The sequence below is a fragment of the Musca autumnalis genome, unplaced genomic scaffold (genome assembly GCF_047663935.1).
Source record: "Musca autumnalis isolate F117 unplaced genomic scaffold, ASM4766393v1 scaffold_1, whole genome shotgun sequence".
NCBI classification, from domain to species: domain Eukaryota; kingdom Metazoa; phylum Arthropoda; class Insecta; order Diptera; family Muscidae; genus Musca; species Musca autumnalis.
In genome coordinates this window covers 12,333,881-12,347,054 of record NW_027411644.1, presented here as the reverse complement: position 1 = coordinate 12,347,054, position 13,174 = coordinate 12,333,881, and the positions used below count along the sequence as shown (strand labels likewise).

The 13,174-nt window shown below is 37.2% G+C and overlaps 1 protein-coding gene across 1 annotated transcript; it reads right to left on the bottom strand.

Annotated features, from left to right (window-relative positions):
• Nucleotides 1-772: 772 nt before the first annotated feature.
• LOC141393539 (protein takeout-like) lies at nt 773-7,145 on the bottom strand. Its single transcript, XM_073966613.1, has 4 exons — nt 6,985-7,145; nt 1,479-1,713; nt 1,215-1,354; nt 773-1,133 (listed from the first exon to the last, which is right to left on the bottom strand). The coding sequence occupies exons 1-4, from the start codon at nt 7,049-7,051 to the stop codon at nt 829-831; spliced, it is 747 nt and encodes a 248-aa protein (XP_073822714.1). The 5' UTR covers nt 7,052-7,145; the 3' UTR covers nt 773-828.
• Between the last annotated feature and the right edge of the window lie 6,029 nt (nt 7,146-13,174).

The window sequence follows — 13,174 nt, the reverse complement described above, 5'->3', positions numbered from 1 at the left end:
AATCCCTTCAGCTAGTCTATAAAGACTCCCCTCAGCTCGTCTATAAAGACTCCCTTCAGCTTGTCTATAAAGAATCCCTTCAGCTTGTCTAAAAAAACTCCCTTCAGGTCGTCTATAAATACTACCTTCAGCTCGTCTATAAAGAATCTCAGCTTGTCTATAAAGACTCCCTTCAGCTCGTCTATAAAGACTCCCTTCAGCTTGTCTATAAAGAATCCCTTCAGCTTGTCTATAAAAACTCCCTTCAGGTCGTCTATAAAGACTACCTTCAGCTCGTCTATAAAGAATCTCAGCTTGTCTATAAAGACTCCTTTCAGCTCGTCTATAAAGACTCCCTTCAGCTTGTCTATAAAAAATCCCTTCGGCTTGTATATAAAAACTCCCTTCAGCTTGTCTACAAGGAATCCCTTCAGCTTGTCTATAAAAACTCCCTTCAGCTTGTCTATAAAGACTCCCTTCAGCTTGTCTACAAGGAATTCCTTCAGCTTGTCTATAAAAACTCCCTTCAGCTAGTCTAAAAACACCCCCTTCAGCACGTCTATAAAGACTCCCTTCAGCTCGACTATAAAGACCCCATCCAGCTCGTCTATAAAGACTCTCTCCAGCGCCTCTACAAAGATCCCCTCCAGCTGGTCTATAAAACTCCCTTCAGATCATCTATAAAACTTTATTGATGTAGTCTACAAAAACTCCCTTCAGCTCTTCTTCCATGTCCCCACATTTATCCTTCCCACTGTTACAGAATCATCTTAACTTTCCTAAAAAAAAAATCTTTCTTATAAAATACTTAGGTATTTATTTCTTAAAACTAATTACGAGTATCACATTTTATTGTGCAGCAAATAATTCTACATAAGGATATTTCTTAAAAACATGACCAATGACAGCCTGGAAAACTTTACCAAAGGCTGATGTAATGGAGCCACGCAATTCACCATAAATTTCCTTCCAATTTTCATTCAAAAACAAATTCATGTTGTTACCCAAAGCCTCATCGCCATTGAATAGATTATCAATTTTAAAATGGATTCCTGCTGGTTCCAAATCCATGCGGAATTTGTCAAGATTCATAAAAACTTTGCCGTCTTTTTCCATTGGTACACCGGCAAATTGCATTTTAACAGCAACATTTTCTAAAGGAGGGAAGGAGGGAGGGATTCATACATTTTCATTACAAAGTAAGCACAATAACGACTTTGACTTTTATTACTTACTTAGTTTGATGCTGTTGGTACCGGTACCAGTAATGGGCAAAACCAGAATACGACCATTCACCTTGTAATTGCCGGCCAATTCAATTTCGGGAACTAAAAGATGAATTTCATGTTTCTGTGTCATATCATTGCCAAAGCCCCTGTAATAGCGAAATAATTTTTGAGGGATTATTTTAGCAAGCATGGAATAGACTTCCGAAAATTATAAGCAATTGAAAATTTAAAAAATAATATTAAACTTTAAAATGGCAATAAAGTACTCACTTAATTTTGACTACATTGGCATTTTTCAAACCCGTCAGTTTGTTGTTGATAAACTGCAGATCGATATTGACGGGGCTCTCCGCACCCTGTTTAATGCTTATTTCTTTAATAACCAAGGGGTCAATGGCAATTAGATTAATGGATCCATCACCTTGGTTCTTTTGTTTTAGAAAATATTCCGCTGCCTTGGCGATGCAATCAGTGTCACCAAATGGACAAGGTTTGGGTTCATCGGCTGCAATTAAAAAGAAGAATTTCTCTTGATTAGCTCATTTCTAATTGAGTTGCAAAAACTGCAATTTAATTCAGTCAGATAATATATTTAAAACATTTTGTATTCTATTCAGGATTCAGTTGTTCCAACAAATTGTAAACTAGAAACTCAATTAATTTATGCCATAAAAATCCAGTTTATCAAAGCCATTACTTCGCAATAATTAAAGCTGTGATTTCACATAAAAATAAAATAAATCCAGTTTCAATGAAAGCGAAAAAAGTAACAACAGTTTTTTCTATTGAATTAATGTTTTAATTTATTTAGTGTGTGTGAACTTTTCTCCGATACATTTCAATTTATAATAGTTATAATCTGTTTTGATGGTGTGTTTTATTGTTTTGATATTCAACAGAGGTTACGGAAAGGCAAACATTGTTTCAAACTACGACGAGTTAGAATAAATTAGAATCGGTTACATTCATTGATAAACGTGAAGTCTCCGTATGAAAAGTACGGGGTAAACATTTGTTATTGCTTTTATAATGTATCGCTTGTCGGCACAGACTCCCTCTCAAATCGTCCATAGAGACTCTACTTCAGTTCATCTGACTTTGTAGTCTTCTATAAGAAAAGTCTGCATAGACCAGCAGCAAGGGTGACTTTGTAGTCGAACAGAAAGATTTCTTAATAGATATAGAAACTCCACTTCAGTTCATCCATAGATACTTCCTTTAATTTTGTGTATTGTGATTTATTTTCAGATTATGTCTACAAATTTCCTGGCAACTCGTCTGTACAGGCTCCATTTATTTCTCTTACACTGTAAAGAGTGCGTACCAGCTCCTCTATATTTTTACTCCTATACATCACGTCTATAAAGACTCCCCTCAGTTCGTCTATGATCTTCTTCTTATAGAAGACCAAACGGTCTATTATAAAAAAAAAAACCAGAAGGAATTCTACAAAATCTTTTCTTTTGGAGTACCAGAACGTGCTCCGGTAAACTTCAGCTCCTCTATAAATTCTCCCTTCAGCTCGTCTATAAAGAATCTCTTCAGTTTGTCTATGAAAACTACTTTTAGCTTGTCGATAAAGACTGCCTTCAGCTCGTCCATAAAGACTCTTTTTAGCTCGTCCATAAAGGCTCTTTTCAGCTTGTCTATTAACAATCCCTTCAACTTGTCCATACAGACTCGCTTCTGTTCGTCTTTCAAACACGCTGCTGATCGTCTATCAAAACTCCCTTCAGCTCGTCTATAAACCCTTGAGCTTGACTTCTTTCAGCTCGTCAAAAAAAAAAAAACACTGGCTTCAGTTCTTCTATAAAGACTCCCTTTAGCTCGCCTAAAAATACTCCATTCTAAAGACTCCCTTCAGCTAGTCTATCAAGACCCCTTTCAATTCGTCGTCTATCCAACTCGCTTCTGATCGTCTTTATAGAATCCCTTGCGCTTGACTCTTATCAACTCGTCCAAAAAACACTTTTTCACTTCGTCTATTAAGACTCCCTTCAGTTCGATCATCTATAAAGACGCCCTTCAACTCTATAAGGACTCCTATCAGGTCGTTTATAAAGACTCCCTTCAGCTCATCTAAAAATCCTACCTTTAGCTTGTCTATAAAAACACTCTTCATCTCGTCTATGAAGACTCGCATCAGTTCGTCAATAAAACCTCCCTTCAGCTCGTCTATAAAAATTCCATTCGGCTGGTCAATAAAGACACCTTCAGCTCGTCCATAAAAACTCTGTTCAGCTCGTCCATAGAGGATCTCTTCAGATTGTCTATCAAGACTTCTTTTAGCTCGTCGATTAAGACTGTCTTCAGCTCGTCCATAAAGACTCTTTTTAGCTCGTCCATAAATACTCTTTTCAGCTCGTCTATAAAGACTCCCTTCAGCTCCTCTATAAAGACTCCCTTCAGCTCCACTATAAAGACTCGCTCGTATATTGACTCTCTTCAGATCGTCTATAAGGACTCCCTTCAGCTCGTCTATAAAGACTCCCTTCAGCTCGTCTATAAAGACTCCCTTCAGCTCGTCTAAAAAGACTCCCTTCAGCTCGTCTATAAAGTCTCCCTTCAGCTCGTCTATAAAGACTCCCTACAGCTCGTCTATAAAGTCTCCCTTCAGCTCGTCTATAAAGTCTCCCTTCAGCTCGTCTATAAAGACTCCCTACAGCTCGTCTATAACGACTCCCTTCAGCTCGTCTATAAAGACTCCCTTCAGCTCGTCTATAAAGACTCCTTTCAGCTCGTCTATAAAGACTTCCGTCAGCTCGTCCATAAAGACTCCCTTCAGATTGTTTATAAGGACTCCCTTCAGCTCGTCTATAAAGACTCCCTTCAGCTCGTCTATAAAGACTCCCTTCAGCTCGTCTAGAAAGACTCCTTTCAGCTAGTCTATAAAGACTTCCGTCAGCTCGTCCATAAAGACTCCCTTCATCTTGTTTATAAGGACTCCCTTCAGCTCGTCTATAAACTCTCCCTTCAGCTCGTCTATAAAGACTCCCTTCAGCTCGTCTATAATGTCTCCCTTCAGCTCGTCTATAAAGTCTCCCTTCAGCTCGTCTATAAATTCTCCCTTCAGCTCGTCTATAAAGTCTCTCTTCAGCTCGTCTATAAAGTCTCCCTTCAGCTCGTCTATAAAGACTCCCTTCAGCTCGTCTATAAAGTCTCCATTCAGCTCGTCTATAAAGTCTCTCTTCAGCTCGTCTATAAAGTCTTCCTTCAGCTCGTCTATAACGACTCCCTTCAGCTCGTCTATAAAGTCTCCATTCAGCTCATCTATAAAGTCTCCCTTCAGCTCGTCTATAACGACTCCCTTCAGCTCGTCTATAAAGTCTCCCTTCAGCTCGTTTATAAAGTCTTTCTTCAGCTCGTCTATAAAGTCTCCCTTCAGCTCGTCTATAACGACTCCCTTCAGCTCGTCTATAAAGTCTCCATTCAGCTCGTCTATAAAGTCTCCCTTCAGCTCGTCTATAAAGTCTCCCTTCAGCTCGTCTATAAAGTCTCCCTTCAGCTCGTCTATAAAGACTCCCTTCAGCTCGTCTATAACGACTCCCTTCAGCTCGTCTATAAACTCTCCCTTCAGCTCTTCTATAAAGACTCTTTTCAGCTCGTCTATAATGTCTCCCTTCAGCTCGTCTATAAAGACTCCTTTCAGCTCGTCTATAAAGACTTCAGTCAGCTCGTCCATAATGACTCCCTTCAACTTGTTTATAAGGACTCCCTTCAGCTCGTCTATAAAGACTCCCTTCAGCTCGTCTATAAAGACTTCCGTCAGCTCGTCTATAAAGACTCCCTTCAGCTTGTTTATAAAGACTCCCTTCAGCTCGTCTATAAACTCTCCCTTCAGCTCGTCTATAAGGATTCCCTTCAGCTCGTCTATAAGGATTCCCTTCAGCTCGTCTATAATGTCTCCCTTCAGCTCGTCTATAAAGTCTCCCTTCAGCTCGTCTATAAAGTCTCCCTTCAGCTCGTCTATAAAGACTCCCTTCAGCTCGTCTATAACGACTCCCTTCAGCTCGTCTATAAACTCTCCCTTCAGCTCTTCTATAAAGACTCTCTTCAGCTCGTCTATAATGTCTCCCTTCAGCTCGTCTATAAAGACTCCTTTCAGCTCGTCTATAAAGACTTCAGTCAGCTCGTCCATAATGACTCCCTTCAACTTGTTTATAAGGACTCCCTTCAGCTCGTCTATAAAGACTCCCTTCAGCTCGTCTATAAAGACTTCCGTCAGCTCGTCTATAAAGACTCCCTTCAGCTTGTTTATAAAGACTCCCTTCAGCTCGTCTATAAACTCTCCCTTCAGCTCGTCTATAAGGATTCCCTTCAGCTCGTCTATAAGGATTCCCTTCAGCTCGTCTATAATGTCTCCCTTCAGCTCGTCTATAAAGTCTCCCTTCAGCTCGTCTATAAAGTCTCCCTTCAGCTCGTCTATAAAGACTCCCTTCAGCTCGTCTATAACGACTCCCTTCAGCTCGTCTATAACGACTCCCTTCAGCTCGTCTATAAACTCTCCCTTCAGCTCTTCTATAAAGACTCTCTTCAGCTCGTCTATAATGTCTCCCTTCAGCTCGTCTATAAAGACTCCTTTCAGCTCGTCTATAAAGACTTCAGTCAGCTCGTCCATAATGACTCCCTTCAACTTGTTTATAAGGACTCCCTTCAGCTCGTCTATAAAGACTCCCTTCAGCTCGTCTATAAAGACTTCCGTCAGCTCGTCTATAAAGACTCCCTTCAGCTTGTTTATAAAGACTCCCTTCAGCTCGTCTATAAACTCTCCCTTCAGCTCGTCTATAAGGATTCCCTTCAGCTCGTCTATAATGTCTCCCTTCAGCTCGTCTATAAAGTCTCCCTTCAGCTCGTCTATAAAGTCTCCCTTCAGCTCGTCTATAAAGACTCCCTTCAGCTCGTCTATAACGACTCCCTTCAGCTCGTCTATAACGACTCCCTTCAGCTCGTCTATAAACTCTCCCTTCAGCTCTTCTATAAAGACTCCCTTCAGCTCGTCTATAATGTTTCCCTTCAGCTCGTCTATAAAGTCTCCCTTCAGCTCGTCTATAAGGACTCCCTTTAGCTCGTCTATAAACTCTCCCTTCAGCTCTTCTATAAAGACTCCCTTCAGCTCGTCTATAATGTTTCCCTTCAGCTCGTCTATAAAGTCTCCCTTCAGCTCGTCTATAAGGACTCCCTTCAGCTCGTCTATAAAGTCTCCCTTCAGCTCGTCTATAAAGTCTCCCTTCAGCTCGTCTATAAAGACTCCCTTCAGATCGTCTATAAAGATTCCCTTCTACTAAACTTTTAAGAAATAATTTTTTCCCAGCCTACTGGTAATGCAGAAATTAGCTTGTTTACATTACTTTGTAATGGGTTACTCGGTTCATGAGGCTCCCAAATTGTTGCTGGGGCAATATGCATAAATCCATTTATTTTCATTTTAAACGACTGCTTTACAAAAAAAAAATAATTAAAATACTAAAAGTTTTCACAGAAGGATTCCAGTGATTTTTTGATTTCTTTTTGAGAATTTTTTTAATGGAGACTTTTTTGTAATTGGAATGTTTGTTTGCACGATTCTATCCACATTTTTGTCCATTTAAAAATCCATATTTTAAATAAGTTTATCAAAAGGATGTTTGTTTTTTTCTCTTGCTTTATTTTTTCTATTTTTTCGTTAATTTTTTAACTAAATTTTAACAAAATACTTGTTTAAAAATGTTAAAATATTTTCAGTTTACACTAATATTTTAAAAGTTTTCCATATTTAGAATTCACTTCCGAAACTTACGAAATTTGGCATTTACACTTAGGCAGACGACTAGCGCCACGAAAAAACTTAATTGGAAACGGAACATTTTTTTTGTTAATTTCTGTTTTTTTCTTTTGTTTTTGTATCAAATTTGTTCGACTTTTATTAGAACACTAATGAGAACGACTGCTAATTGGAAACAAACATCTCAGCTTTATATAGTAGAATCAATTGCAAACTGGATTTGGTTAAGATTTGCCTACAACGCTGCTAATATGTTGATTCAATTATTGTGTTGTTCTTCTTCTATGGAGAGACAAGTATGTACATAATACATATGTATGTGTGTATGTATGTACAAGTAAGCGTATGTGTGTATTTGAGAGCGGGGAAGTTGTAAATGTTATAATTGTAAGATTATAGTTTTGTGGTTGCTTAAAATTATTTAATATTTTTTTTACATCTAAATATCTTTGAAATAATATTAAACAGTTTTAATTGCCAGACAAAAAATCGTTAAAATGTTAATAGACGTACTAACAACCAATTAATTAAAATTTTTTTGTTTATTTAATTTGATCAGGTTTGGGCATTTTTTGGTCTTAATCAGATTTTTAAAGATGTGCTACTGAAAATAATTAGCATACCCGGTTCTATTTAGTTTTACAATATATGCCTCGTGCATTTGTTTAGATGCATTTGTTTTGAGAATTAAAAATATTTAAATATATAAAAGAGCTTAGTCCATATTTACATTTGGAAATTTTCCTTTCGGCAATTGTCAGTTTGATGGAGAGGAAGGTGGGGGCATATGGTAACCCTTTGCCTCACAACACCCTCTCTCACCGAAAAACTGACAATTGCCGCAAGGAAAATTGCCTAATGTAAATATGGAGTTTGTGATGACTAGACAGCGGAATCCTATGCAAATGCATATATGATTAGGATGGTCGTAGAGAAAATCTGATTAGACAGAAACTCGTTTTATCACAAAATAAAACGAATTAGGCCCAGAAATGTTTGCATATTTTGCATATCGTGCATATTTTTACATATTTGCATAAAATTAACATATCCCAAACCATATGCAAAAATATGTACACGGATTTGTGGTTTAAAAATCCCACCGAAATGACCGAAATGTGGTATTAAGTCTTCGTTAGGGGTATGTTACTTTACACCTGAAATTTGTCCGCATGGGTCCACGTCTTCATATAGCCCCCATAGAACGGTACCCTCAGTTTGTGGCCTCAACATCACACTTAAATGGTTGGCATTTTGTATAAAGTCTTCGTTGCGAGTATAAAACTTTCCACCTGAAATTTATCAGTATAGGTCCACGTCTTCATATAGCCCCCATGGAACGGTACCTCCCTATTTTCGATATTTTGAAAGTTGTAGCCTCAATATCGCACCGAAATGACTGTAATTTGGTATTTAGTCTTCGTTTGGGGTATAAAACTTTCCACCTGAAATTTCTCGATATAGGTCCACGTCTTCATATAGCCCCCATAGAACGGTACCTCCGGCTTTCTGGTATTTTGAAGGTTATGGCCTCAATATCCCTCCGAAATGGCTGAAATTTGGAATTAAGTCTTCCTTGGGGGTATAAAACTTTCCACCTGAAATTTGTCGGTATAGGTCCACGTCTTCATATAGCCCCTCATAGAACGGTACCTCCCTATTTTCGGTATTTTGAAAGTTGTAGCCTCAATATCTCACCGAAATGACTGAAATTTGGTGTTTAGTCTTCGTTGGGGGTATAAAACTTTCCACCTGAAATTTGTCGGTATAGGTCCACGTCTTCATATATCCCCCATAGCACGGCACCTCCGGATTTCTGGTATTTTGAAGGTTGTGGCCTCAATATCCCTCCGAAATGGGTGAAATTTGGTATTAAGTCTTCCTTGGCGTTATAAAAGTTTCCACTTGAAATTTGTCGGTATAGGACCTCATCTTCATATAGCCCCCATAGTACGATACCTCCCGATTTCGGTATTTTGAAGTTTGTGGCCTCAATATCCCACCAAAATGGCTGAAATTTGGTATTAAGTCTTCCTTTGGGGTAAACAATTTTCCACCTAAAATTTTTCGGTTTAAATTCAGGCCTTCATATAGCCCCCATAGAACGATACCTCCCGATTTTCGGTATTTTGAAGGTTGATGCTGTGGTTATACATTTCTGTATTTTATTAACTTGTCCGAAAAGAATTTTAAACAGAAAAATTTTACATACAAACATTATTGAAATATTTGTTGCATAAGAAAATATGTAAAATGCATAAATTTCACATATGCAAAAATTTTTGCATTTTGCATAATTTTGCATATGTCATATATTTCGATTGCAATTTAATCAGAAGACAGAAATATGCCCAGTCCCAAAGTTTGACATGAATCGGACCAAAAATAATGGTTGCATAAACTTCCGCTGTCTAGTCATGACTAAACATCGGATTTTGCATATTTGAATATTTTTTAATAATAAATAAACGAAGATTCTGATTGGACCAAAATTCGTTTCAAAGAAAACTGAATTCAATAACAGGGTTATATTTTGAAGTTTGTTCCATATTTGCATATGCAAAAATCGATGACAAAATCGATTAGTTGTCAATGAGAGCCACACCTAAAATTTTCTGAGCGACATTTTTGCAGAACATTTCGAAGCTGAAAAACGACATCTTGTGGTACTTTTATAGCGGTTCTTAAAATAAAGGACGAAAAGGACATTGAAGGAAGCGAGTTAGAAGGTCGAAGTGCTCTACGAAAATAATCCGCAATCGATTTGACTGAAGACATTTCATCTTAAAAATAAGCTAAATCAACAGCGAACAAAGATATAACGCTAATTCCTGATGGCTTACAGGGTCTCTAGCAAAAACTTCATCACGCCATAACGCGGAAGTTCGACTCACGGCGGATCTGTCCTTCGGGGTTCTTTATATACTAACCAATGCATTTCATCTCCAAAAGAAATTATCTCTGCCCTAATATGTGTGTTCATAGTGTAATCTGTGCTATCTTAGTCCTGAACTTGTTGACCTGGCATTGTTTGATCCGACAGCCGACAAAAATCTTAACAAAGCAAAGATGGAAATTGCTCCAGAAATATTCAATCCAAACTTACAAAAGAGCAACTGCCGAATTTCCTAGAAAAAGGTCTACCTGGCATAATTAACTACGAATTTCCAGGAGGCGCAAAGGATGGTAAACAACTTGAAAGTTTCGAACGACATAGCAGAGCGAGGAGTTGAGCTCATCACAGATTACAACCAATTAATTACAAAGGACGAACAACTAAAACAATGCGTTCTCCAAGTAGTTGGTTGTACACAGATAGCTTCAAAACCACACGATGTCTGACGTTTGAATAAATTTAAATTAGAATAAAATTTAAAAGACGTGTTCATTCCAAAAATTGAAAAAAATGTTAGAAAATGTTTTTTTTAATAGATTCCATTCCAAGGAGTAACTAGTCAAGTTTTTCGGGACATTGGCTTATTATCTCGAATTTAGTAGTATTTATGTATTTTGTTTTTAACATAAAATGAATAGAATGGCCTAATTTAATTTAATGCCTAATACGGGCAAATAGCTTTAACCGTTCCACAAATATGGGTCGCCGAAGTCCTCAAATAGCCAAAAAATCGAGGTTTTCATAACTTCGAGGCCCCAGTAGCACGTGTTAAGATATTCCAATTGTGCCCAAACTTTGGCAATCTCAAAATCTAACAAAAAATCCGACATCGATTTGTTCCCTTTGAGTTAAAACCAGCCTAATGCTACAAATTAAGACAAAGAAAATATCGAATCTATATATATAAAAGAGCTTAGTGATGACTGAGTGAGTGAGTGAGTGAGTGACTGACTGGCATATCATCGCCCAGACGAAACCACTGAAGCTAGAAAGCTGAAATTTTGACTGTACGTTGCTGTTGGTGTGTACACGTGAGATAAGGCTGGGTTTTTGGAAATTCGACCTAGAAGGGTACGAAAAGTACTAAAAGGTACTAAATATGGTACCATTTGTATTAGGCAAACGGGAAGAGCTAGAATTCTGAAATTTGGAATGAGGGTAACTGATGGAGAGTTAGAAAGATGTACCAAAGGGTTTTTGGAAATTCGACCTCTAAGTGTACGAAAATGTCTAAAAGTTACAAAATTTAGTACCAGTTGTATATTTTGAACGGATTTAGCTAGAAACTTTGAATTTGGTATGTAAATGAAGGTTGGGAAGTGGTGTTTATAAAAGGAAATGGTTTAGGAAATTCATACTCATGTGTACGAAAAGTACTAAATGGTACTAAATTTAGTACAATTTGGATTTGGGTGAAAGGATAGAGCTGGAAACCTGAAATTTGGAACTAAGATTACTGACGGAGTATAGGATTGAGATATGGGGGTGGTTTTGGAAATTCGTACTTATGTGTACGGAAAGTACTAAATGGTATTAAATTTAGTACAACTTGGATTTGGGTTAACGGATAGAGTTCGAAACCTGAAATTTGGAATTAAGATTACTGTTGGAGTATAGGATTGAGATAGGTTTGGAAATTCGTACATATGTGTGTGTATGAAAAGTACTAAATGGTACTAAATTTTGTACAACTTGGATTTGGGTTAACGGAAATAGCTGGAAACCTGAAATTTGGAATTAAGATTACTGACGGAGTATAGGATTGAGATATGGGGGTAGTTTTGGAAATTCGTAATTATGTGTACGAAAAGTACTAAATGGTACTAAATTTAGTACAACTTGGATTTGGGTGAACGGATAAAGTTCGACACCTGAAATTTGAAATAAAGATTACTGTTGGAGTGTAGAATTGAGATAGGTTTGGAAATTCGTATATTATGTGAACGAAAAGTACTATATTTAGTACAACTTGGATTTGGGTTGTAAATGAAGGTTGGGAAGTAGTGTTTATAAAAGGAAGTAATAATCTATACATATAAAAGAGTTTAGTGAGTGAGTGACTGAGTTACTGAGTGAGTGAGTGACATATCATCGCCCAGACGAAACCGCTGAAGCTAGAAAGCTGAAATTTTGACTGTGGATTGCTGTCGCTGTGTAGGAGTGAGATAAGGCTGGGTTTTTGAAAATTCGACCTAGAAAGGTACGAAAAGTACTAAAAGGTACTAAATATGGTACCCTTTGTATTAGACAAAGGGGAAGAGCTAGAATTCTGAAATTTGGAATGAGGGTAACTGATGGAGAGTTAGAAAGATGTACGAAAGGGTTTTTTAAAATTCGACCTGTAAGTATACGAAAAGTACTAAATGTAGTACCAATTGTATATTTTGAAGGGATTTAGCTTGGAAACTTGGAATTTGGTATGGAAATCAAGATTGGCAAGTGGTGTTTATAAAAGGAAATGGTTTTGGAAATTAGTACTCATGTGTATGGAAAGTTTAAAATGGTACTAAATTCAGTACAATTTGGATTTGGATGAACGGATATAGCTGGAAACCAGAAATTTGGAACTATGATTATTGTTAAAGTGTAAGAATGAGATATGGGTGTAGTTTTGTAAATTCGTACTTATGTCCATGAAAAGTACTAAATGGTACTAAATTTGATACAGCTTGGAGTTACGTAAACAGATAGAGCTGCAAACCTGAAATGTGGATTATTGAGGTATGTAGCTTTGGAAATTCGTACTTATGTGTACGAAAAGTACTAAATAGTACTAAATTTGGTACAATTTAGATTAGGATAAATGGATGGAGTCGGAATCCTAAAATTTGGAGTAGTGATTACTGTTGAAGTATAGGATTGTGGTAGTTTTGAAAATGTGTACTTATGTGTACAAAAAGAACTAAACTGTTCTAAATTTGCTACAATTTGGATTTGGGTGAACGGATAGAGCTGGAAACCTGAAATTTGGAATTAGGATTACTGTTGAAGTGCAGGATTGAGTTATGTAGGTAGCTTTGCAAATTCGTGCTTATGTATACGAAAAGTAATAAAGTGTACTAAATTTGGTATAAATTGGATTTGGATTAATGGATAGAGGCGGAATCCTAAAATTTGGAATAGGGATTACTGTTAGAGTATAGAATTGTGGTAGTTTTGGAAATTCGTATTTATGTATTCGAAAAGTACTAAACTGTTCTAAATTTAGTACAATTTGGATTTGGGTGAACGGATAGAGCTGCAAACCGGAAATTTGGAATTACGATTACTGTTGTAGGGTAGGATTTAGTTATGGAAATAGTTTTGGAA